This window comes from Chelonia mydas, chromosome 9, assembly GCF_015237465.2.
Source record: "Chelonia mydas isolate rCheMyd1 chromosome 9, rCheMyd1.pri.v2, whole genome shotgun sequence".
NCBI lineage: Eukaryota > Metazoa > Chordata > Testudines > Cheloniidae > Chelonia > Chelonia mydas.
Window position 1 is genome coordinate 99,216,136 of NC_057855.1, and position 26,315 is coordinate 99,242,450.

General features: G+C 45.6%; 1 protein-coding gene across 14 annotated transcripts in view; it reads right to left on the reverse strand.

Moving 5' to 3' along the window:
* The window catches only part of PLS3 (plastin 3), an 82,864-nt gene that overhangs the window by 12,640 nt on the left and 43,909 nt on the right, over positions 1-26,315 (reverse strand). For all 14 annotated transcript variants that reach the window (XM_043521843.1, XM_037908107.2, XM_043521837.1 and 11 more), the window contains 5 exons: positions 19,683-19,769; positions 6,912-7,075; positions 2,433-2,562; positions 1,706-1,838; positions 301-382 (listed from right to left, as the gene is read on the reverse strand). In XM_043521843.1, the coding sequence (XP_043377778.1) occupies positions 301-382; positions 1,706-1,838; positions 2,433-2,562; positions 6,912-7,075; positions 19,683-19,749 (576 nt within the window). In that variant the 5' untranslated portion in view covers positions 19,750-19,769. The remainder of the gene's footprint in view (positions 1-300; positions 383-1,705; positions 1,839-2,432; positions 2,563-6,911; positions 7,076-19,682; positions 19,770-26,315) is intronic.

The window sequence follows — 26,315 nt, forward strand, 5'->3', positions numbered from 1 at the left end:
GTAGATTGCTACAGCATTTCAGTTTTGATAAAATCTGTGAAGGGGACCCTTAGCAGCTTTTGGCATTACGTCATTCCTCTTGCCCTTACGAATATTTACAGAACATTACCCTTTGCACTAAGATTTCCATTTAATGCACAGTACAGAGATTCCTTTAAATTATTAAATACAATTAAAACTGATCTCTGCTCTGGACCAGAGTCCTGAATTAATTCCGTGAGTTGCTGTATTAATCTCCCCTCACAAACCCTGTATGATTTCAATCTTTGTAAGGGATCATGAAAGTATATTATACCATACCTGAATTATAAATGGTGTGAGTTTTTTCTTGTTGATTGCTCTTTCGTCAATTGTATCCGGAACAGAAAGATTGATCATTTTACTGACAAAGACAAAAATATTCAAACACCATTAAGCGCTTAATCCTAACACAAGTTGTTGCAAATAAACAGAACAACAATGAGATTTGATCAGACACTTTGTACTCAGTTGTTTAAAATAAAAGGTTTAGATTTGCAACATCAAGAATGTATTTGTAATTTATAGTTAAGCCTGATGAAATTTTAAACACAGTAACAGCCACCACTGAACTAGATCAGTTGCTTGAGTAAAAACACATGAATTATTCAGAATTCCATCAGCAAACTAGCGAAGACCCATTATTCTGCTGTAAATTCTAGAGGGAAGATTTGTTTTCTTCCGATTTAACCCCGTTGTGTGTTTCAGCATACCTAGAAGGGAGAGACCTTGCTAATATTAAATAGGAATTCCAAAATAAAAACCCAGACAGTGCAAACATTTGGAAGAGATGGCGTGTGAAGCGAATTCACAGAAGGCTCAGAATGGGTTTTTCTACTACTCAGCGTGTAGAGCAAGGCTTCCTGCATCTACAGGCAAGAGGAGTCGAAGCAGAGGTTTTGCTGTACATTATAAATTATTCCCCACTTGGTCCTACTTGTAGATCAAAGAACGGCAGGTGTCAAAACAAGGCAGGTAAAGACATCATCAAAGTGAAAATAGGCAATGCCTAACCTAGAGTAGATCTTCCGCCTTTTGCTACAGTGCCCCTGGAATACCACGTCACCTTGCTTTTCAATCTAAAAGCCGTTTCTACAGAGTGAAAATGTAGGCTATTTGATGGCCCTGGAGAGTAGACTCCACATTTTGCAGTGAACAGCAGAGCAAGTTTCCCTACTAATGGGACCCACCTTCGTCCTAGAGCCTAATCCAGCTATCATTAGAGCCAATGGGAAGTAAATCGGGTATTCAGAGATCCTGTTGCTAGACGCATTCATCCTTAGCCTCTGTTGAGGCTTCCAACACGGGACATGACAGTGCTTCGAGATGCAGGTATGTAAGGAAACTGGACTGATGTCAGAACATGCCCCCACAGGTCACTGTCACACATTTCTGTGCATCCATGAATGTAGCTGGGTTTTTGTAGGACAGACTTTTCTGAAGTCAGTGCGTGTAACAAGACCCAAAGAGAAGCGAGAATCCACAGACAATATATAACCCCAGTTTCCCCCACGTCATCAAAGCTGGCAGCAAAGCAAAAGCATGCTCTTGCACTGAAAGTCTGAAGTGGCTACGTACCCCTTTTTATACAGGCACAGAATTCTATCCAAACATACAGGGTCAGAAAAGCAGCCTAGATTGAAGAGTCAAGTCCCAATGACAGGGCTTCTGTAGGAAACAGACTTACCATAGTACAATCCCATCTCCAACAGCTTTGAACAGGTCATCTGTATTTGGATTCATTGGAATAACATGCCTGCAGTCGGGATCATTTTCCAAGGCTTTGTTTATCCAGTTTACAAAGGCATATTTTTCTTCCTCTAAAAAGAGTGCAATCAAAGCAAATGCAGGCTTTTTACAGCATAGCATACGTCTGAACTGTGCACAGTAATTATTGTACTACATTTTCACTTTATTGGTCACAGTGCTTAATTTGTGCCAGGGTTGAGCCCCGGCACCCCTAGGCTTGGCCGTTCAGAGCCCCGTCACCTTTGGCTTGCTGCATCAGTTATGAACGTAAAAAAAACAACTTGAGCCCCGGCACCTCTATCATTACAAATTAAGAACTGATTGGTCATAAAAGTCAAATTCAGAGCTTTTTATCCTCTGTAGTAGTAGAGGAATTTTCATAGTACAAGTCACCGACTGAGCTGGCTATAGCCAAATGCAAGAGGAATATATCAGCAAACTGAAAATGCTAGCAAGACAAATCTCAGGAATGTGGACATACTCAGCCACTCAACTTAAACGGAGCTAATGTGGCATCCCTTGATATTTAGCCTTGCTCTTGTTTCAATTTAACTATTCAGGGCGAGGTGGGGGGAGAGAGCTTGTTTTCTGCCGGGTCATTAAACTTGCTAGTTCTAGGGTTTGGTCTGTTCACTCAAGAAAGCATCCGAATGTCAGAGTAATACCTGAGTAAGAATGTTGGGTTCCTTCACTGGAGAGCTCTGATGTTCCACCAATCGCACAAATTCCCTCTTTTCTGTTGATGGCTTTTCTGAAAGTTTTAGCAATATCACTGCTTTTCAGCTCTTGGAAAATCTACAGTTCAGAAAGTTTTGTTTAGACAAACATTCATTTTTATAAACTGGAAAACACGTGTTTAAGCAAACATTGTAGTATAATCAGTAAACATAAGAATGGTCTAGCAAAATAATGCTGGATCTAAATTTACGATGGGGGAAAACAATGTGGTTCCATTGGATTTAATCAAGTTAAGTAGTACAAACACCTACTGAAATGGCCTTAAGAAGCCAGTAACTTACATACATTTATCATCATTTTAGTTCGGTTTCAAGAGGCCACCAGAAGAGCTCAAAACTCTGCAGTCTGAAAGCAAGTGTACATGCAGTCTCCATGTGAGCAAAACAATTCAGAAAGCTGTTGCACAATTGTAACCAGTTTGTGTAAGCAGGACAGCTCATGGGATGTGTCTTTAGTTCACACAGATGTGACTTTGTCCACACCCCACAGAAGACAAAAATCTGAGTTTTTTAAAGCACATCTGAGCAAGTGTAAAATAACACATCTCTAAGATGGACCGCAGCAGTGACTTTCCTAGCATATTAGGCTATTGCTAGGTAACAAACTTTCAATACATGCTCTTTATGTTTGAGGTCAAGAGAGAATCTTCAGCATGGAAAAGTTTATGCTGAGATTTCTTTGCAGATATTAATGTCTATTGAACTAATGATTAGGAAAGAAAACGTAATTAAACATCAAGAAATCATCTCCTCAGAGGTGACCTCTGCCTAGAACTATCGTAACCTAATCAGCTGTCCAAACCTCCAAGAGCTCACCATTTTGCTCTCCTCTTGCAAGTCCCTACTGAGCCCCAGTCCTATTTGCTCCTCCGTGTGGGCTTACAGCAATCTCTGAATCACACTTTGTATCTTCCATGAAATATTTGCCTAAGTGAGACTCAGCCATCCTCTTGGGGTTTTGACAATCATCCAGTTTTTCTGCGCTCTTACTGAAAGCTTCCCAGCTGGCACATCCTACTGGAAAAGCACCCAAGAGCTTTCAGCTCCAGCTTCTGCTCCGCAGAGGAACGCTCTCCATGCAGGACAGCTTTGCCTCTTTCCCTGGTGCATTAAAGATACATGGTGTCTTCTCGTATTTCCCTTTTCCTCTCTACAGTTACCAGGTACACACATTTCCCCCTCTGCCCAGCAGTAATACTGCACCCTCTGCTTCTCTTGTGTAAAAGGCACAGTTTTGGCACTGAGGAGCTGAAGATAAGCCCCCGTTTCTTGTAACAATCTGGTCCCAGTGTGGCACAATTCCACACACCAAGCTGGAGCAGTAGCATTAGTCACAGACAGTAGCTAGCCTGCCATATCCTGGCTAACTCAAAGCTACTACTTCAAGGGTGCCTTGTGATGGGCACCACAGATTAACCAAGAAGGCAGCAGGCTAGTCTCCTGTCGGGATTTCAAACCCATCCAGTATTTTAGCTTAAACCTAATGTTTACTCCTGTGTGCAGCTCTCGGCAGCCGGCAGCCTTGCTAAGCATTTCAGAAATCCAAAGGCAGCATTTGCAGGCACACTGAATGCAAGTCCAGGAGACCTGGGGTAATGTCAGAATCTCAGAAGAATGCTGATTATGGAGCACCTTTCTAAAAGCCCTCAGGGCTGGGACTCCTCGTGAGGTTGGGGAGAGGAGGAAAAAAAAGAAAGCGCATGTCAGAACATATCCCTACCCAACCATTCTCGATCGACTTCAATCCCCCTGAAGGGACTGACTTCTGTCTTCAGCAAGGGGCACCTACAGCCGTCTCTGAAATGCTCTCAATATCACATAGGTGTCAGACAAACTCGCATGGTGCTCAGGGCTCTGCCTGGAGACTCAGTGGCAAGGCTCAGGTAGGGCTCTCAATTACGGTCTCAGATTTCAGTGTCTGGTGCTCAAGCTCCTTCCTGCCCCCAGTGCTCACTATTCTCCCTCTAGAACTTCTCTGTCCCTTGCCGGTCTCAGCAATCCCCCTTCTTCTGGTACAACCCGTAGTGTGATCCTTTGGCATGGCCTGGTGGACTCCCTTGTCAGGGCAGGACTAAGCACTTCTCTAGTGGCCCTATCTATTTTTCAATTTTTTCTTGAATTGCAGCTCTGGTTGCAGAACAGGGCCGTAAGCCTGTCTTAACCAGGCAGCAGAGGGAAGTCCCAGTAGCAGAGTGATTGTAGCTAGCTCTGTGTCCCCACTCCCTACTCCTTAAAGCCCTCAGCCCCGGAGACATGGCCAGTCAGCACAGCGTTAGACACCATGCTGAATCAGCCCCTGCTGCCACCAGGATGGGGTAGCACAAAGGTGGCATTCAGCAACATCGCCCCTCCCTGCATCGCTCCTGCGCCAGGGACAGCTTGGCTGGACCAGAGGATCCAGGCTCCACGGGGTTAGGAGTGAGTTTGTGCCACAGTTCTTTTTATTATGAATTTGGAAACGTGCAGCCTCACACAGTGAAGTATTTGTTAGACTATTCAAACGGACCCTTTTAAATCCTCTTTTAAAAGCATTGCACTTCAGATGGCATGTTTACTACGACCGGTCTGCAAACCATTTTGAAAAGTAACAAGCTGTTCACTAGATGAATTACTTTCATTTTAATAAGTTACCTAGGTGTTTTATTTTATTTTATTTTCCACAACCAGTCAAAGAGCTGCTCCAGTACCCTACTGTTTAAGTCATTCAAATGAACACGGCTAGCCAACCCTTCATTTTAAGACCACTTTTTGGCAATGAAATCTTGGTCAACCTCAGATAAGTCTTCCTCCTCCTTCATATTATTTCTCCAAGTAATTATACTGAAGCTGTAACATTCCCTCTTTCTACACTTTTATAAACAAACTTTATAAGCGGAATTGTTGCTAAATCTGACAGTCTCCCCACAGAGGTTAGTTGCTGGTATGAGATCTTCATATTATTAACATACAAAATTATTAAACACTTCACTTATGTGGACGAGAATCTTTTAAACTGTGTTCTAGTGCAAGTTAGAACTATGACCCAGTGCAAACTGGCATTTGAAACATGCACCCCACATGCAAGTGCTCACAAACTGCAAACGAACTCCAACTTACTATTCAGCTCCGAACTCAAGAGTTCAGAGGGTCTGAAAATAACCGAGGAACAAAAAGGTAAAGCTAAGTTAAAAGAAATCAAGAGAAGTTGCACATAAAAACAGCTGTCCTCCTCACACCACACATTTAGTGGCATTGCTGTCACAACATCACTGTCAGAATGTAAAGAGGATACAGGGCAGCATTTAACCAGTCTTCAGAGAAAGCCTTTGCCAGAAATACCACACTTTTTCTGATCCCTTTTTAGAGTCAAAGGCCAGATTCTAGATTTGTCTACCAGATCATCATGCTCTGCACTCCTCCTCCGAAGGGAAAAGCAGGCCAGTGGTGAAAGTTAAATCAATCAGACCAGCAACTAGAACTAACCTCAAAGTGTACCTTATAAACCCACCTCCCACCCTCATTTGTAACAAACAGAGAAGATTCTCAAGTGATTTGTAGTCACATGAACTTGAGAGGTAAAAAACGTTCCTTTCCTTCTGCTCCACTAGTCTGGGGAACCAAGTATTAACTAGCCACAATCCAGGAACTAGGACAGAATTTAAGGCTTATCTATACTTAAAATTCTCCCACTGGTGTAGGTAATCCACCTCCCCAAGAGACAGTGGATAGGTCGATGAAAGAATTAGTCTCTGACGACTTACTGCGGTCTACATGGGGACTTAGGTCGGGCTAACTCCGACGTGCAGAGGTGTGGATTTTCTGCACCCCTGACCAACGTAGTTAATCTGACCTAGTTTTCTAGTGGAGACCAGGCCTTAGCGAGCTGTGAAGTGGCATGAGCGCATAGATCCCATCATATCAGTTCTGGTTTGGGTCGGGGACCTAAAAAGTGTATGGAAAGATGAAGCTGATTTCAAGTCAGTATCTTCTGAGATTTGATAAGTGAAAGAACCTTTCCCTCTACTCAGAAAACACCAAGTCACCCTAGAAAGGAACGACCCTTCAGCCTCTCTAAGACAGACAGTTTTCATACTGGAAAAGTTGTGAGACGTTCTCTGATCCATTCCTTCAAAAGTAACCCTGCTCTTTCCCCTGGGAAAGCCAGTACTTTGGTAGGAAAGGCTAGGCCTATTCAGCTAGTGTTTCTAGAAGCACAAGAATTACTGCAAACAGTCTTTTTAAAAAAAAAAAAAAAAAATCAAGCCCTAATACAAAGTTGACAGTCTGATCAGGGTGAATGGAGTGAGGAGAAGTTACACCCATTATTATTAGACTTCATCTAAGGCAGTTCAGATTGTGTATGTGTCACAAAACCCTATAGCAAAACATGGTTAGCTCAATTGCAGGAAAATGCAGAAATATACTTACAAACACAAATTCTTCAAAGCTAATCTTCCCGTCCTTGTTCTTGTCACTGTCAATCATAAGATTCTGAATGATCTCTCTCACTTTGTATCCTGGGAGAGGCAGATTAGCTTCCTTGAAGAGTTCATGCAGCTCATAATCACAAATGAATCCATTGCTGTTGAGATCTTTACATCATAGTGGGGAGGAAAAAGGAGAGAATTGTAGAAACAAGTTAATCCTCCTGGAAGTACATCCCTGTTGTCACCAAAATAAATTAACCCCAAATCCCCCAGCATGCCTTACTGAAACGTAAAAGGGGTCTAACCATTTGTCTTGTAATTTCTGTAAGGCACAGAGATGATGATAATACTGAACAGGAGATAAATATCCTAAGTAGTCTACTCGTTTTAGATCCAAATCTACCTGTGTCACACAAACTTGCTGTTCATAACTGTAAACTGGATTCACCAAGAATGTGAATTAAACAGCAGGAACTAAAGAAAGGTTGCCCACGCTGACAGGAGCCAGCTGGTACAACATCATGGTTTTTTGTGAGACGTCTCATTCCGTGCATGACAAGGGTCAGACCTGGGACTTGGAGGTCCTGCATTCAATGCATGGACTTTAAATTTAGCAGGCAAGCACCAGCAGTGAGGCGCCGATCCTGCACGGACTAGCGGGCTTGACTTTACATGGTGCACGTAAGCCAGCTGACTTCAGACTTGATTTGAATGGGATTGCTCACCATGCACAAGGTTTTGCATTGCATAAAAGTCTTTGTAGTACCAGTGCCCCCGTCTTGTATAAAACCCATTTTAATACATTTTCTGAGTAAGAACGTACATCCTAAACACCTCCCTCTAATTTAAATTATTGGTGTAGATTCCATGCTTTCGGAATCTAAACATGTTTAAAAAAAATCAAATACAGAACTGATTAAATCACTTCAGTAACATTTCCATTTACTGTGAGCTGCCAAAGAGTGCTATGCAATGACATTTGGTTTGATAATCAGCTATCAAGTTACAGTGCCACTGGATACTCAGAAATAGGCGTAAGTAAACACCTACTTGGGTAAGGAAGAGACTGGGACAAGGGACAAGACTTTCAGTTTATCTATTGCCTTTCATACAAATGGATCCCGCATATTTTATAATCACAAAATGCCATGTAGCAAATGTTTTCCCTGCCACCGAAATACAGGCATACGACGCATTGCATGTCAGAACTAAACACCAACACACTATACAACAGTTCAAGGACAAGAAACAATTATCCTGCATCCCACAGAAATCTTAAGAGTAGCTTGGATCAGCAGAACATAATTGTGCAATTTAGAATTTACCAAAGGTGCTGGGTCTAGCGCCCCCTACGGGTCTCATCTGGAAGACTACTCCTCCACCACCAGCCCGAGGAGTGTTGGTTCACTGGCAGACCAAAGAGTGCCACCTCCTGACTCACGCGCCATTCTCCCTCGTTGTGCACGGCTTCTCTTGGGAGGACTCTTACCAGGTATTAATAAAACCAACCCCCTGAAGGCTGACGACCTCACAGTTTGGTGCGTACAGAGCCTTCGCAGGCTAAACTGCTACGGCCAACAGCAGCCCTGCGTCATTAACAGACTGTGCCCTACATCAATGCAAGGTGCGGAGGGAGAGGGATTCATCCAGTTTCTAGGGGTGGGGGCCACTTCACCAGTGACCCCCTGGATAGCACTTAGACCAGGCCCAGGGGCAAGGCAGGGTATAGAAGCTGAGCTGCTGCCCATGTGGAATGAGGAGTTGGAAGGAAGGACTTCCCTCTCCGGTGCTGTCCACCGGCCTCCTCAGGAGCAAAAGAGTCATTTAACATCCACAAGCACTCTCTGAAACAACAAAGGGCCTCGGTCCCAGAGAAAAAGGCAGAGACCGGCAAGTCTCCTAGATACAGCAGCTGCTCTTGTTTGAGAGCAAAGCAACTGCCCCACATCTCTCTTTCCCTCCTCTCCTCCCCCAGTACAGGCATTAGGGCGGTCGTCTTTCATTCTTTTCCCTTGACAGCTCTGCAGTTGGAGCCACCAGTCACATTCGCTGTGTATTGCCAAGCCTGCCTCCCCAGAGAGCTGGTCTGCTGCAGAAAACAGACCACACGCCTAGCGGCTCCAGCAGCCACAGGTATTTTCAGCTGGATTCAGCCAAATGCATCTGTGAGAGTCACACACGTAAGTTCTTATGCCTTAAGATCAACAAGCACACCCTTAGTCTTCACTCCACATACCCTCTCCAGGAAGAGAGTGGTGCTTCGACAAAACATGTGTTCTACTCACAACACAGCTGCCTTCCTACGAGCGCCCAGAATTTAAACAGCCTGCCCCAGAAGCAACGTCTGTCACTGAGGCACATTCAGATGCCAGGTTGTTGTAGACTCTACTGGATTGTGGCAACAAACAGAATTGCTCAGATCAGGGTTGGAAGGGACCTCAGGAGGTATCTAGTCCAACCCGCTGCTCAAAGCAGGACCAATCCCCAATTTTTGCCCCAGATCCCTAAATGGCCCCCTCAAGGATTGAGCTCACAACCGTGGATTTAGCAGGCCAATGCTCAAACCACTGAACTATCCCTCCCCAGCCAAGACCAAGCCAAAAAAATAATAATCAAGGTCAGTCTTTACTGATCTAACAGACAACCACCTTTAAACAAAGAAAAGCCAACAGCACATTAAAATAACTGAAAAGCCTGATCCGTTATCTAAATGTTAGTTAATTTAACAACAGCGCTGTAATCCTGATTAAATCTTGCCTAGCAAGTGTTCTAGTAAAGAAACCCCTCCCCAGCCGGCTCCGTTTCCCAGTTCCATGTGGTATTTTAAAGCATTTTAGTAAGTTCACCAGAAAATGAAATGCAAATGATTTAATGGCAGGTGTCCAGGGTACCATAGTACAACCCTGTAGTCACTCCTAAATTCTTCCTTAAAATGTAATACAATCAAAAGTACTCCAAAGTGAATTACTAAAAGATTAAAATCCTATTCACAACTGCAGCACTTAAAATAATGCTGACAAAATACAACGTGCTTTAACCAAAGAGTAATTTTAGTGAAAAACACTGCTGTCTGGCCTTCAATTTTAGAACTTTATTCCAAAAATATAAGCTTACAAAGCAAGCTTTATTAAGCCCAGCAGTCAGATGTCATCAGCAAGCTATTTCCCCTGGAGATAAATCACAGCTTCTTTCATTAAAATGTCTCATTGCACAAACTAGTTCCTTAAGGCAGATCCTTTCACTGCCTAGAAACCAATGAAAATGCCCAATGCATAAAGGAGGCAATTCACCCCCGTGCAGAGGGCCAGCTCTGGCCTTAAGTGGTACTTCAATTTCACCCCAAATCCCTCTGCAAATCAGTGCTAAGTCTTGGAGTCTTGGTTCACAATGACCCACCAGAACCTTCTGCACTTGTGCCAAATAAGTCAGATAAGCCCAGAGACACCTGTGCAGAGTTTTGCTGAATCTTAAGCTAACATTTGTCCAAGTCACGACTGCCAACCATTTTCTACAAAGGAAATGGCCAAGTACGCAAAACGCTGCCTCCTTGCAGCTTTAAATACAGACCTTAGCCAAGGCCGGAGGCCAGCTGGGATTTTTATTTCTATTCCTCATTTATTTTCCATTTCTGACACCTCAAACTTGTGTATAAAAAAGTATCTGCAACCCAGGTTTGCCTACAGCACATCTGTGTTTATCCAGAGGTGTCCCGGGACAGGTGACGAATGGGAGTTCACATGATGGGAAGCTAGTTGGAACGTAGTGAGGAAGTTTTACTTCCAAAGTCCTCAACCCTAGAGCTCAGGAAAGAGGCCAGCCAACCTTCAGTGCCGGCCAGCTGCTTTGGATCCCCACCCTGCATCACAGAGGAGAAAGCCTTTAATGCCAGCTGGCACTATTTGGAGCTCAGGCCTAAGTCAGAGGTCCAGCAAATACTCCACTCCCCTAAAGGTACAGACCACTCCAGGGATGTCACCAGCTGTGGGTTCACGTTTCCCCCCCGTATTTCTTGCAGAACAGAACAGAAACCACCATTTCCACAATTAGAGAAGATACTGTAAGCAAGGACTGGCCACAAGAGAGACTAATTATTTGAACTAGTTTGTTTCTAAATCCCTGGTTTGCTCATTTGAAATCCCATCCAGTCTATACAAACTGCTTTCCACATCCTATCATCAGGTGCTTTCAAATAGATTAGATTTACCTTTAAAAACAGGCAGGAATAGTTTTACCAGAAAGGAAAGCTCTGCCATCCTAAGTGCCTTATTACAGAAGACATTTTCACTAAATGGCCGCTCATTCTCTTGTGAAAGGCATGGGGGCGGGGGGAGGGAAGAAGAGAGAGAAACAGAGAGAGAGAGAGAGAGAGAGACACAGACAGAGACACATGGAAGCTTCTTTTATTTTGGAATGATGGGACAACCTTATAAAAGAAAAACAAAAGGTAACTTGATGCGGACAGATAATATAGAACTTCAGTTGTAGGGTCTGGCTCACCATTTCTTGGCAAATGATTTATTCTAACGCTCACCAACTCTAGCCAAAAGGCAAGGATCACAGACACACAATGCTATTTTAAGCTAGTCCCGTAACAGAGACATTTCAGCTGACTATACCACCATTTAAGCTTATCACTAAAAAGAATTTCTCATGCTTCTGATAATCATTTACTCTGGGATTTCTTGCAGATCAAAATTACTCCAAAATAATCAAATATTTGCTTATTGGGGAAAATAAAAATAAAAATGTATTTATAATCACCAACCATATCCTGAACAGCTGGTCATTTCAAAGGAACCTAATGGCACATTCTCTTAACCAGGTTCTCAGAACACTTATGTAAAAAATGGATGATGAATTGACCAAGAATTTCTCCTTAGCCTGCAAGCAGACAGACCGCTGCTAGACGCTTAGACACTACAATTAGATACCCACGGCTGGCCTGTCTCAGCTGACTCCGGCTCAGGGAGCTCAGTCTGTGGGGCAGTAAAATTGCAGTGTAGCTTTTTGAGCTCGGGCTGGAATCCGAGCTCCGAGACCCCACGAGGCGGAAGGGCCCCGGAGCCCGGGCCCAAATGTCTACACCACAATTAAACAGCCCCAACAGCCTTGAGCGCCACGAACGTGAGTCACCCGGTACAGATGTGGTGGGTGTTTAATTGCCGTCGAGACTCACGCGGGCTACATCTACACTACCGCACACCACTGGGGGTAGCCGTGTAGCATACACATAGCTACATGCTGCGCCCGCACAGCCATGCGCAGTGACACCTGCCGGTGCAAGGCTCGGGCAGATGGGAGGCCGGGGGGGGAAGGCTCTAGCTGGCACCAGCATGTCGTGCGCTAACTGGTGTGTGTGGACCCTACTGGTGTGCACTAACAGCTCCCTCGTGCCTGTTAACAAGTCCCATATCAGAGTACCCATTAACGCACTCCGGGAAGCTTGTAGTGCACACCAGCAGGGTCCACGCGGGCCAGTTCGTGCACACCGCATTGGGGAGGACTAGAATTCGCACCCCACTCATGTGGACTAACGCACTGTGTAAACAAGCCCCACGGTCCCATTTTAGCTTAAGTTAGTGTTATTTAAATCTGATCCCAGCTCTGTTGAGTTTGATTGCAGCTACAATGATTTACAGAGATATGCCAGGATCTCCTGCTTACTACTCTGATCAAAAACCTGAAAAAAACCAACATATTTTAAGACTCTGCATTATGGTGTTGCCATTGCACCTTGTTTTATAGGGATATCAGTGTCCCAGCTGCTTTGCGATTGGGATTTACAACTTAAATAGTTCTTCTCCTGCCTCGGCTGCAAGACACCAGGCCGCACAGCAGAGGGTTTACAATACACAGAGGCTTTTGCATTTTCAGTCTTAACTCCTTGGCAACAGAGCAGTGGATTTAGGTTTTTAAAGTCGGATGGATACGCTGCCCCAGAACTGGAATAGTTTTAATGCAGTCAGAGTGGAAGCCAGGAATGCCCGGATAGCATCTAGCTGAATAACTGAGAAGCACCCAAGCACTTACAAAAACAGTTGAGAGTGACCCTGCAGCCTGGCTCTGAAACACCTTAAAGATCGGTTATGGAAAGCTACTATGTCTTTACTGGGCAGGGGAAAGCCACAGACCATCTTTGACAGAAAGCAGTAAGTCTACCATTTACCTTTTCATGGAAGGGGCCTAGTACCTCATTGGCATGGTCACCATTGCTCAGACCGAGTTGTAAGCCCCTGTGTAGTAGGTGAAGTTTCACATTTAGTTACAATGCGATTCAAGCACTCCAACTGAATACAGAACGCCTGTTCTGGAGAAAAGTGAGAGTGGAGATATGGGCAGAAGAGAGGCTGTCGAGTTTGGGAAGGGGAACTGATAAGCAGAATGGAGATGCATATTACTATGGGCTATACAGTCTGGCAACCTTAACGAGAGAGACAGAGAAAGAAAACGAACGAACACATACACAACCTTAATTTGTATGGTCTGGAGACAAACTTCTCCTTTCAAATTTCAGCAGGTCCTTGTGGTGACCCAATGAAAGTAACTCCCATAAAAAGACAAAAAGCTCTAGCCCCTCAACCACAGGACATTTACTCTTCCAGAGGCTTACTCCGCACTCGTTCCGGCACTGCACAACAGAGATTTTCAAAATGACAACAGCACATAGGATTCAAGACTTGTTTACAAGGGTCCTTATTGCGTGCTGGCAAGTTCTAGTAGGCTACTGTATACCATCTCCACAAATTCACTGCATGCTAATCTCCTGCATTTCTGGATGCCCTCTACTATTTGGCCAGACGTAAGACGGGAGGTTGTCTTGACATCAGCTCATTATTAGTGGAGTAAAGGTTACTCACTGGCTGAAGGTCCCGAGTTAGAAAGCCTGTGCCAGAACCAACGCTTGGGCACCAGAAGAGCCAGGACTACAAGGAAGCAAATATGGAATCGTTCTAACAGGCAAACTACAGACTGTGAGCATTACACTTTGATGGAAAGGAAACTACAGCTCATCCAAAGTTTCCTATTTCTGCTGAAGGAGTCTCCACGCCCGCATGCTGGACCCACTCAAAGGTCACTGCGATGATATACGGCACCAGGCTCTGCCCATATGCAGGTGGCGCAACAAAACCGCAAGCAAAGAAAAAATCAAAGCCACTTCAGCTCTGGCTCAGCTTCCTCCAGACAAAAAACTTAAAATAGCTTAAATAACAGGATGCAAGAGGGGAAAGTAAACCACACATTTCCTTTTAAGGATATGTGCTCTTGGCGTGACAAACTCCTTCAGGATCACAAATCCTCTTTATATTTGCTTTAATATACTTTCTGGAGCATTTTTTTATTGCCTTGCCGAAGCAAGCAAAAAGTGTTGAAGTAAATTACAAATGTTAAATCCTTGGTGTTTCCAAGCAGGAGGGCCATCACCTGCAGAAGTACACAAAATCGGGAGAGAAGAAGTTGAACAGATTTTGTTCTGTACCTGTCTCCTAGGGGGGAAATGCTGCTCACATCCAAGTACAGACCAATAAAGAACCCAGCATTACGAGACTGCCCTTATTTGAGATTTGGAGCAAGCCCCAAGCACTATGCATCACTCGAAATCTGGACACAGCCAGTCAGGGCACAACATTTCAGCAGCCCAAATCAAGTTACTGCCATAAGCTATTGCATTACAAGCACATCCATAAAGGGGCCATTTTAAAGGTTGCACTTTCAGCTGCTGGTCCCTTCAAAGCTGCCGTTCGCTTCTGTCCTCCCACCCCTCCCCCAACGACAGTCCCTGGTTTTGTAGGGCTGTTTGTCCACGCAGCAGAAACCTCCATTTTGTTCTCACATTCCAAACAAACCCCAGCTCTCCTCTGCCCGCTGCCTTTCCCCTCCATCGCGTGGCAGAGTCAGAAGTGCAGCACACCCGCCACGCTGGCTTTGCCCACGGCACGCACGCACCCCTCAGAGGCTGGCAGGTCTGAAGAGAAAGGAGATGGCAGGACCAGTTCTGCACAGTGAAGCCGGCCAGGGTGTGAGTCCTTTTAAATCTGGAGGAAGCCAGTGAACCAGAGCAACCAGATTACTACCCCCTGCCCAGTTCTTAGAGAACCTTTCACAGGTGATCTCCTTCCTGGATTTCTTTATGGCAAGGAGAGATCTCTGACACTCACCAGCAGAACTGAAGCGAAGGGATTGTCTACCCTTAAAACGCTACAGCAGAACAGCTGCTCTGCTGTCGCGCCTCAGTGTAGACACTACCTATGCTGACAGGAGGGATTTTCCCGTTGGCGTAGGTGATCCACCTCTGTGAAAAGCGGTAGCTGGGTCGACAGAAGAATTTTTCCCTCGACCTAGTGCTGTCTACACAGGGACTTGGGTCAGCTTAACTAGGCTGCTAGGGGTGTGGATTTTTCACACCCCGGAGCGACATAATTATGCTGACCTAATTTTCAAGGGTAGACCAGGCTTCAGACAAACAAACAGTGACTGAGAACAGGGGTGGCCACCAATGCTCCTTCTGCCTTGGAAAGGAGCACTGAAAGCTGCTGGTTTGGAAAGTTAAGCTAGCTACTCATGAAAACATGCCCGGTGTTCACAGCCTAGCCCATAAGAAGCTGCTACAAGTTACCAACGCAGCAAGAGAGAGAGGTTGGAAAAGTGACAAGTGCCAGATGTTACGTTTGTTCAATACTGCACCCAGGAGCTCTTAAGAACATAAGGCTATCACAACCACACCTCAGCCCAGGTGAGCCCATCTGCGGCTAGTGTCACCAGCACTATAAATGGAAGTCCACTGAAATGGAACAGAGATTTGCTAGATGCTATAATCAAAGTGGTTCTGACACAGAGTGTAGTTTCACTTCATTGGCAGGATGCTCATAAAGTCAAGTATCAAAACTCCAGAGTGACTTATCAGTCATTCCATGGAATTCCTCCTCTCCCCATCCACACACACACAACTTTCTAAAAACCCCAAGAGCTCAATTTTGCTACATTTGCACTCATGTCCAAGGACTGTAGCTGGACTCTCCATGGTGAGAAGAGGATTTCTTTGGGAAGAGAGTTACATACTTTCACATTTGTAAAAGAAACTGAAGAAAGATTCCCAGAAAACAAGTCATAAATCCTGAGGCAAAAAAAAACCCCATGACATTCAAAACATTTCAGATAGCTTCAGGCATTTCCACTGTTGAACCAGACTGCCCAGTGTTTTATGCAGACAAGATGGTTAGAAGAGAGACAAGAAGGAATCAAAGGAATCTACTGAGGGACAAGGACTCCTAAGTCACCCTTGTTGTAACTGCCTGAAGATAGTGACGATGTTTCAAAGGTTTATAAGTCACTTTTTATTAGAGAGAGACTATCTCCAGAATTACCAGTGACCTGGAATCTCCCAGAATAAAATCGTTTTTGACTTGGATCCCTCAGTCTTTGGCTGCCTCTGTAAACTAGGAATGGAATCTAATTCTGATCACCTCTTAGGGCTTGTCTACACTACCCACCAGATCGGTGGGCAGCGATCGATCCAGCAGGGGTCAATTTATCATGTCTAGTAATAGAAGCGATAAATCGACCGCTCAGCGCTCTCCCATTGACTCCGGTACTCCACCAGAACGAGGAGAGCAAACAGAGTCGACGGGAGAGCATCAGCTGTCAACTTACCACAGTGAAGACGCCACGGTAAGTAGATTTAAGTACTTCAACTACGCGATTCACGTAGCTGAAGTTGCGTATCTTAGATCGACTCTGCGCAGTAGGGTAGACACACTGGTCACACAAGAGAGTTAAGGCTTTACTGTGTGGGGAGTCAGTGTAGTGATCCTCCCATTCTAGTGGGGACTCTTGTTAGGAGCTGATCTGAGATCACACAACGCATGGGCCTTTGGCACACAATGCATGGACCTCCTGGTGCAATCACCTGGCAGAGATTTACGCTCAAAGTGGTAAGGACATGTACCCACTGGACATGTACCCATTGGAAATTCAGCTCGCCAACAATTAGTCCTTATGCTCCAGGTAGTGGGGCAAATCTGGGGGTAGGGCTAAAAGAAGCTGATGGGAAAAGGCACAAATTCACTGTCCAAAATAGCCATTTTAATTTCTGCAGACCAGAACTCAAACTCTTCGGAAAGCATCAAAGAGCAGCGAGCTCGTGACAAAGCCATTATGTACGTAACGCTCCTTGTTGCCTGGCTCTGTCTCTAGGGTATGTCTACATCTTGAGTTTGTTCAAGCCTCTGCCTCCTGGTCGGTCAAAGTAAAACTGACTCATGGCACACAGTATGTGATGAAATAAAACAGAAGAGGTCTCTGCATCACATACCTGAAAAACTTTGGGTTTGTTCTCTTAAATTTCCCTTCCCCCACACCTCGTTCTTATAGAAATGATCAGTGAATAGAGTGGGGTTAAAAACAAAACAAAACAAAAAACCGACTGGTATTTTTTTTAAAGCCCCCAAAATATTTTTTTACAATTAAATACATTTTACTTTTTAAAACATTTAAAATGAAATTTGAAACTATGACAACCTAGGTTAATGCCTAAACTAAATTAAAATTATTAAAATAATTTCCATGAAATAAAAATATTAAGCAGTACATGTGGCTGCCAAAGTCAAAGCCCTGAACTAGTGGAAGTCACTGACTAAGCACCTCGAACCAAAGATGGCTGAAGAGCTCCGCCAGCTTTTGACAGCTGCAGTCTCTTCTGCAGGTTCAGAGAAGCGCATTTTCCGTTTATTGAACTAGCTCAGTTCAGTGACTACTTCATTTAAAGCAGAGGAATCAATTGGGTGTTGAAAAAGCAGGAAAACTTGTTTTATTCAGAGACTGGAAGAGGGAAAATGAGGTATGAGCGGATGAGACCAACAAATCCCCAAAAAACACAAAAGGACACAACCAGAATCCATCAGTTCAATTAATTAAATTCATTGTTTAAGTAAATCAGTTTTAAATTCAAATGCATCTTTTGAAAACCTTACTTGTTTCTTACAGATCCTGCACATTTAAGGTAGTTTTGTTTTATTAAAATTTTGCTTTTGTGCATTTTTAATTGAATTCCAATTTCCATCCAAGTGCAGTCTGAAACAGATCATGCACAAAAAAATTGATCTCGTAAAATAAATGCATCATTCACCATTTTCTAACACAAAAATGTAAGTTAACATATTATTCAGGTGGCTAACTTACATAATTAGCTAGCTAAATGTTTATAGATGTGTATCCTTCTGGTTAGCAAAAGAGTTCCAAATTCAGTGTAAAAGTTCTATGTAGTTGCAAACCAATGTGTTGATTCTCAGGTGGTAACCCATTAAACCCTCTCTTTTAGGAAAAGAGCTAAGAAGTACAAATGCAAAAAAAAAAAAAAGTTTAAAATCAGTTATTTAAGTCATTTTGCTTTAAATGAATCCTCCATCAGTAAATAAAATGCCTTAGACCAAAGTCTCACCATGTTCATACAGCAGAGAGATTTCATCCTGACTGATCTTAAACATGAGCTAACAGAGAAAGCTTATAGGAACACCACTGGAACTGAACCACTAGGCCGGTCTTCATAGAAGGAGAAGAATTTGATCCCTGCCTACTTTGAAATAAGCCTGAAGCATGTGTAAAACAGGGACCTCCTCGTTGACTGAACGCTGCTTACCTCCCAGGGGAACTCAATTAAAAAGTAGATGGACTCAGACCTCCTCACCTTCGCAATTCATTGTCACTTAGCACTAGATCTTTGTAGTCTATCCTGGCCCCTAAAAAAGGTGCATTAGCAGGCCTAAATCCATCCAACAGAGGGCAGCAGCGTACTCACACCAGAGTCACAATATGACAGTACCTTTCCAACCAAAGAATTGGTCTTCCCATAGCCACAAGTTTGGTGTCCCCACTCAGCCGATTCATGCTCTAAGAGCTGTGACTAGACCCTCAGTGCTCTGGCTTTCCTGCCAACTCTAATCCCAAAGGTCATGGGAACCTGCTTTCTAAAATGTCATGTCTCACTCAACGGCTCACTTGTCCCCTTAGGACAGAAAGTTAGCATGGACATTCACCGGGTTGTGCCCAACTTCGAGTAAGGGTGAAGCGAGCGTGAGCAAGGGAGAAGGAGCAAAGATGCCGGAACGGAAGCATGCTCACGCTTCCCATCAGGAGATGCAGCTTTGCAGGGTCACTTATCCTGGAACAGGCAGGTCGTGCTGGACCCTGCTCGGATGGCAAAGCCTCCTGGCAGGTGTTGAAGGATCCCAGATGAAACTACTCCCGGTGCCTACAAGGGAGACCTCTTGCCAGTTTTGTTATGCCCCCATGTTTTAGCCAGTCCAGAAGGTTCAGTGCTGTGCTTGAGGGTTTTTCTCTGAAGTTGGTTACAGCACGCGGCAGGCCTACAAATGCTAAGACATCACCAGGCCAAGCGCCTAAAATAATGTTGTTTGTTTGGAGAATTCCTCTTCCACCCTTGTCAAGAGATAACGAAGAACCTGGCCAATAAGGGATCTGGGGCAGTCCGGCATCTGCTGACTAAGACAGGACTGCCCAAGGAACAGGCATTGCATGTATTCCACCAGCTTGTCCACGACACCATGGGGGGTGCTGTTAAATGGTTCACATGAAGGGGCACTAAAATTGCAGGGCACTAAAATGGCACCAAAAGCCCACCTGCCACTTTCCTGGTGTTGCTGTTGGCAGAGAGAGAACGAACCCATCAGTCTGTGTTGGTGGCTCAGATGCGAGCGAGGTGGTAGGATCTCATCTCTATAAGCTGCTTGTTACACTGAAAGCAGGAAGAGCTACTTACCAACTTTGGCAAAGGCCTCTCTCAGTTCTTCCAGCTCATCTTTGGAGATCTGCGTGGTGCTGGCCATCTCCCGAACTTAGTAAGTACCTGCAGGGGAAGAAGAGAGTTCATGAAACAAAGTTGTTTTGTTCACGTGCATTTGATTCCGCAGTTATGCTACAAAAGACTCTGCATGCAGCTAAAGGCAAGGGCTATTCTTCCGAAAACTTATCATCTCAGTAGGTCTTGTACTTGAATTTCTCTAGGCGGCAAAATAAACAGCTGTTGAGCACAGACGGAAAGGGATGCCCAGCCCTGCCAGCCTTGTTAATATTTATCCATCTGTGTGTTCGTTTTAATAGTGGCAGCCCACACTGCAACTGCTCTTCGTGTTCCATTAAAGCATCTGTCACAGGTGTGTGCCATAGTCAGAGCTGCTTGAAAAATGGAAAGCTAGTTGCATGAAAAATCTCAAATCACCCGAAACTAGAGCCACCTACATTCCTCCCCGTCCCCAGTACAATTTCAAAATATTATTTTCTTCCACGTTTATGTAAACAATTAAGCAGATTATTAAATTGCTATCAACATTTTTCATTTACCCAAAACCTGTTTTTTGGCAAAATAAAAGATTCAAAAATATTTGGAAAAAAGTCCCCAGACAAGGCAAAAAACCCAAAATGGCACAAACAAAAACTGCTTCCACAAAGAGGCCTTTTTTACTTTGTAAAACCGGTTTGAAAAGCATCAATTGTCTTTAGCAGTCAGCATCCTGAGGAGGAACGGATGAGCCAGGGGCTAATTTCCACTGACACAGGCCTCCTGGCAGCACGGTTCTGCAAGGCATGGGACAGGGGCGAGCACACAGAGGGACAAGGGGCTCTATACCATGCTTAACATAAGAGCATATGGAAACTAAGTGTTAGTTTGTTCAGACTAGTGACAGTTCCTCTGCCCTGGGTGTACTTCAGAAGCACAAAGAGTAGCGGTGCCTCTCCGTGGGCTGCAGCTGACCCCCGCCTCCCCCCACAGAGGCATTTTTGGAGGAGCACGCAAGAAGGGGGCAAGGCAATGGAAGTCCGAGGCACAGCACGCATAGACTATGCCTACGCTGCAAGTAAATACCTGCGGCCGGCCCGGGTCAGCGGCCACCCACAGCAGAGTCACGAGGGAGTGAGAGCAGGGAGGGCACCCAACACACCAGGGTCCTCTCTGCTGGGCGGTGCCAACACCTTGGAGATACTGGGGCAGGGCCATGTGTCAGAGCGGCTGGCAGGCTGTGCGGCTCCTTTTCCCTGGTTAAATATTTACAAGGTTTAGAGCTGGGGCAGATTTTATTTTGCCAGAGCCAAGGTTCTCACTGCGTCAGGGGCTGGTGGCGTAGGCACTGCTCGTCAGTACCTCTGCCTGCCTGAATCCCGCCCCAGCCGGACACGCTAGACTAGACAGGCCCCACGTTCACCAGGATTTGGGGACATGACAAGGCCGCTTTGAATGCCATCGGCTGGAGAGAGCCAAACAGAACAGTTTCTCCCCCACTTAGTGGAGCCGCCCCCATGAGCCGGGGGTTGGGGGAGGGGAAGGGAGCTCGTCAATCTACATTTTGTCGGCTGGCAAGAGGATGGTCGTGCTCCACTTTAGTGCCTTTTGACCCAATAAGCCTGCACATGCACTGATCTGCAAGCCTCCTTTGTCACCCAGAGTTATATAACAGTTCAGTTCCAAAGCGTGGCTCGTTAAACGTTCAGAATGTGTATTTGCCTGGGGCTGTAGATAACGAAGTTTTACCTTGTTACACTGTTTGGTTTGGGGACAATAAATAGTTTAACAAGGCAAGAAAGGGTGGGCAGAGGCAGACCAATGGGAAAGCAAAGCAGATGGGAGCTAGTCACCATTGCCTTATTGCAACATACTTTGCAGGGGAGCAACTTGTTAATTTACTGGCTCTCAGCAGATGGAATTTGAAGATGGAATTTTATTTACACTCATTTATAAAAATCCCTAACAATATTGCGGTCACAGACCGGCTGACAGTCCTTTAACTATGGCAGCACGAGAAGCCTTATCCTGAGAGTGGGCCTGACTGTTATAAAAAGCCAGTCAGCTGCGAACCAGCTGAGCGGGGAACAGCGGAGAGGCTAACAGAGGGAGTTCGCCCGGGGAGAGCCCACTGAGGCTTTCATCTTGCCAACTTCTCTGAGTAGTTACTATAGCACCTGAGGAAGCTCGTAGAAGGACGGTAATATGGATGGGGAGCATTCAGCTGTTGTGACCTGCACTGGATGTGCCATGTTCGTCTTTCTTCCACAGCACAGAAGCGACTTTGTCTGTACAAAGTGCAAGCTGGTCTCCATATTGGAAGAGAAGGTTCAAGGTCTGGAGCAACAGGTATCGACCCTGCGTTGCATAAGAGAAACTGAAGATTTCCTGGACAGACGTCAGGATATGCTTCTACGGGCACAACGTTCTGAAGATTCAGAGCAGGCTGCACATCGGGGACAGAAGGACGGTGAAGGAATTTGGCAGCATGTGATCTCCAGAAGAAGAAAGGGGAGCGTCCATGTACCAGCAACGCAGATACAGGTAAGCAACCGTTTTCATGTTCTCTCCACAGGTACTAATGCGGAGAGTGGCCCAGATGATACATCTGAGGGAAGGGAACAGAAGGAGACTCCGCCGATTGGAAGGCATGAGATGCACTGTCCTAGGGATGGGGGTTCCATGACCACCGCTCCCAAGAGAAGGAGGCGGGTGGTGGTGGTCGGGGACTCTCTCCTCAGGGGGACTGAGTCATCTATGTGCTGCCCCGACCGGGAAAACCGAGAAGTCTGCTGCTTGCCAGGGGCTAAGATTCACGATGTGACGGAGAGACTGCCGAGACTCATCAAGCCCTCGGATCGCTGCCCCTTCCTGCTTCTCCACGTGGGCACCAATGATACTGCCAAGAATGACTTTGAGTGGATCACTGCAGACTACGTGGCTCTGGGAAGAAGGATAAAGGAGTTTGAGGCGCAAGTGGTCTTCTCGTCCATCCTCCCCATGGAAGGAAAAGGCCAGGGTAGAGACCGTCGAATCATGGAAGTCAGCAAATGGCTACGCAGGTGGTGTCGGAGAGAAGGCTTTGGATTCTTTGAGCATGGGATGGTGTTCCAAGAAGGAGGAGTGCTGGGCAGAGACGGGCTCCACCTAACGAAGAGAGGGAAGAGCATCTTCGCAAGCAGGCTGGCCAACCTAGTGAGGAGGGCTTTAAACTAGGTTCACCAGGCGAAAGAGACCAAAGCCCTGAGGTAAATGGGGATGTGGGATCCGGGAGGAAGCACGAGCAGGAGAGCGCAAGAGGGGAGGGCTCCTGCCTCATACTGAGAAAGCGAGATGATCAGCGAGTTATCTCAAGTGCCTATACACAAATGCAAGAAGCCTGGGAAACAAGCAGGGAGTTATGGAGTCAAGTCAAGGAATTATGATGTGTTTGGAATAACAGAGACTTGGTGGGGTAACTCACATGACTGGAGTACTTTCATGGATGGATATAAACTGTTCAGGAAGGACAGGCAGGGCAGAAAAGGTGGGGGAGTTGCATTGTATGTAAGAGAGCAATATGACTGCTCAGAGCTCCGGTATGAAACTGCAGAAAAACCTGAGAGTCTCTGGATTAAGTTTAGAAGCGTGAGCAACAAAGGTGATGTCATGGTGGGAGTCTGCTGTAGACCACCAGACCAGGGGGATGAGGTGGACGAGGCTTTCTTCCGGCAACTAATGGAAGTTACTAGATCGCACGCCCTGGTTCTTATGGGAGACATCAATCACCCTGATATCTGCTGGGAGAGCAATACAGCGGTGCACAGACAATCCAAGAAGTGTAGGGGACAATTTCCTGGTGCAAGTGCTGGAGGAACCAACTAGGGACAGAGCTCTTCTTGACCTGCTGCTCACAAACCGAGAAGAATTAGTAGAGGAAGCAAAAGTGGATGGGAACCTGGGAGGCCATGACCATGAGATGGTCGAGTTCGGGATCCTGACACAAGGAAGAAAGGAGAGCAGCAGAATACGGACCCCAGGCTTCAGAAAATCAGACTTTGACTCCCTCTAGGAACGGATGGGCAGGATCCCTTGAGAGAACAAAATGAGGGGGAAAGGAGTCCAGGAGAGCTGGCTGAATTTTAAGGAATCCTTATTGAGGTTACAGGAACAAACCATCCCGACATGTAGAAAGAACAGTAAATATGGCAGGCGACCAGCTTGACTTCACAGTGAAATCCTTGCTGATCTTAAACACAAAAAAGAAGCTTACAAGAAGTGGAAGATTGGACAAATGACCAGGGAGGAGTATAAAAATATTGCTCAGGTATGCAGGAGTGAAATCAGGAAGGCCAAATCACACCTGGAGGTGCAGCTCGCAAGAGATGTTAAGAGTAACAAGAAGGATTTCTTCAGGTGTGTTAGCAACAAGAAGAAAGTCAAGGAAAGTGTGGGCCCCTTACTGAATGAGGGAGGCAACCTAGTGACAGAGGATGTAGAAAAAGCTAATGTACTCAATACTTTTTTTGCCTCTGTCTTCACGAACAAGGTCAGCTCCCAGACTGCTGCACTGGGCAGCACAGCATGGGGAGGAGGCGACCAGCCCTCTGTGGAGAAAGAAGTGGTTTGGGACTATTTCGAAAAGCTGGACGAGCACAAGTCCATGGGGCCGGACGCGCTGCATCCGAGAGTGCTAAAGGAGTTGGCAGATGTGATTGCAGAGCCATTGGCCATTATCTCTGAAAACACATGGCGATCGGGGGAGGTCCCGGAGGACTGGAAAAAGGCTAATGTAGTGCCCATCTTTAAAAAAAGGAAGGAGGAGGATCCTGGGAACTACAGGCCAGTCAGCCTCACCTCAATCCCTGGAAAAATCATGGAGTAGGTTTTCAAGGAATCAATTCTGAAGCACTTAGAGGAGAGGGAAGTGATCAGGAACAGTCAGCATGGATTCACCAAGGGCAAGTCATGCCTGACTAATCTAATTGCCTTCTATGACGAGATAACTGGCTCTGTGGATGAGGGGAAAGCAGTGGACATGTTATTCCTTGTCTTTAGCAAAGCTTTTGACACGGTCTCCCACAGTATTCTTGCCAGCAGGTTAAAGTAGTATGGGCTGGATAAATGGACTATAAGGTGGATAGAAAGCTGGCTAGATCATCGGGCTCAACGGGTAACGATCAATGGCTCCATGTCTAGTTGGCAGCCGGTGTCAAGTGGAGTGCCCCAAGGGTCGGTCCTCGGGCCGGTTTTGTTCAGTATCTTCATTAATGATCTGGAGGATGGTGTGGATTGCACCCTCAGCAAGTTTGCAGATGACACTAAACTGGGAGGAGAGGTAGATACGCTGGAGGGTAGGGATAGGAGACAGAAGGACCTAAACAAATTGGAGGATTGGGCCAAAAGAAATCTGATGAGGTTCAACAAGGACAAGTGCAGAGTCCTGCACTTAGGACAGAAGAATCCCATGCACCGCTACAGATTAGGGACCGAATGGCTAGGCAGCAGTTCTGCAGAAAAGGACCTAGGGGTTACAGTGGACGAGAAGCTGGATATGAGTCAACAGTGTGCCCTTCTTGCCAAGAAGGCTAACGGAATTTTGGGCTGTATAAGTAGGGGCATTGCCATCCGTGTCTTCACTGCCTCGGATGGGGGTGAGGTTGAGTTAAAAAGCAGGGCAACTGACTGCATTGCCAGCAGATCGAGGGACGTGATCATTCCCCTCTATTCGACATTGGTGAGGCCTCATCTGGAGTACTGAGTCCAGTTTTGGGTCCCACACTACAAGAAGGATGTGGAAAAATTGGAAAGCGTCCAGCGGAGGGCAACAAAAATGAGGAGGAGAGGCTGAGGGAACTGGGATTGTTTAATCTGCGGAAGAGAAGAATGTGGGGGGATTTGATAGCTGCTTTCAACTCCCTGAAAGGGGGTTCCAAAGAGGATGGATCTAGACTGTTCTCAGTGGTAGCAGATGACAGAACAAGGAGTAATGGTCTCAAGTTGCAGTGGGGGAGATTTAGGTTGGATATTAGGAAAAACTTTCACTAGGAGGGTGGTGAAACACTGGAATGCATTACCTAGGGAGGTGGTGGAATCTCCTTCCTTAGAAGTTTTTAAGGTCAGGCTTGACAAAGCCCTGGCTGGGATGATTTAGTTGGGGATTGGTCCTGCTTTGAGCAGGGGGTTGGACTAGATGACCTCCTGAGGTCTCTTCCAACCCTGATATTCTATGATTCTATGATGCCACTTGCATCAACGGCAGCACTCAGTGAGGTCAATAATTGGACTATAGGAAATAGGGGGAAAGTACAGCACAGTGACAGGGGCAAATGCTATGGCAAGATGTCATCCAAACTTCAGGAAGCTTTAATATCAACGCCAAACAGGCAGCAAAGACTGAGGGTTTGTCAATATCCTGTTCAATGCATGTAAACTGTGTGAAATCCATTCATCCACGGCTCTCCGGCTGTCTAGTCTGTACACGTCAGACTGAGATTTCATTTGGTTATTGAACTTCTACTTGAGCTTTCCCAGAGATTGGGAGTTGTTTCTTAGAGTAAACTCAAGGGCTGCTGGTGTTTACCTGTGCCGTGGCTAATAGATGTTTGCCTCCAGTTGATTTGAAGCATAAATTTA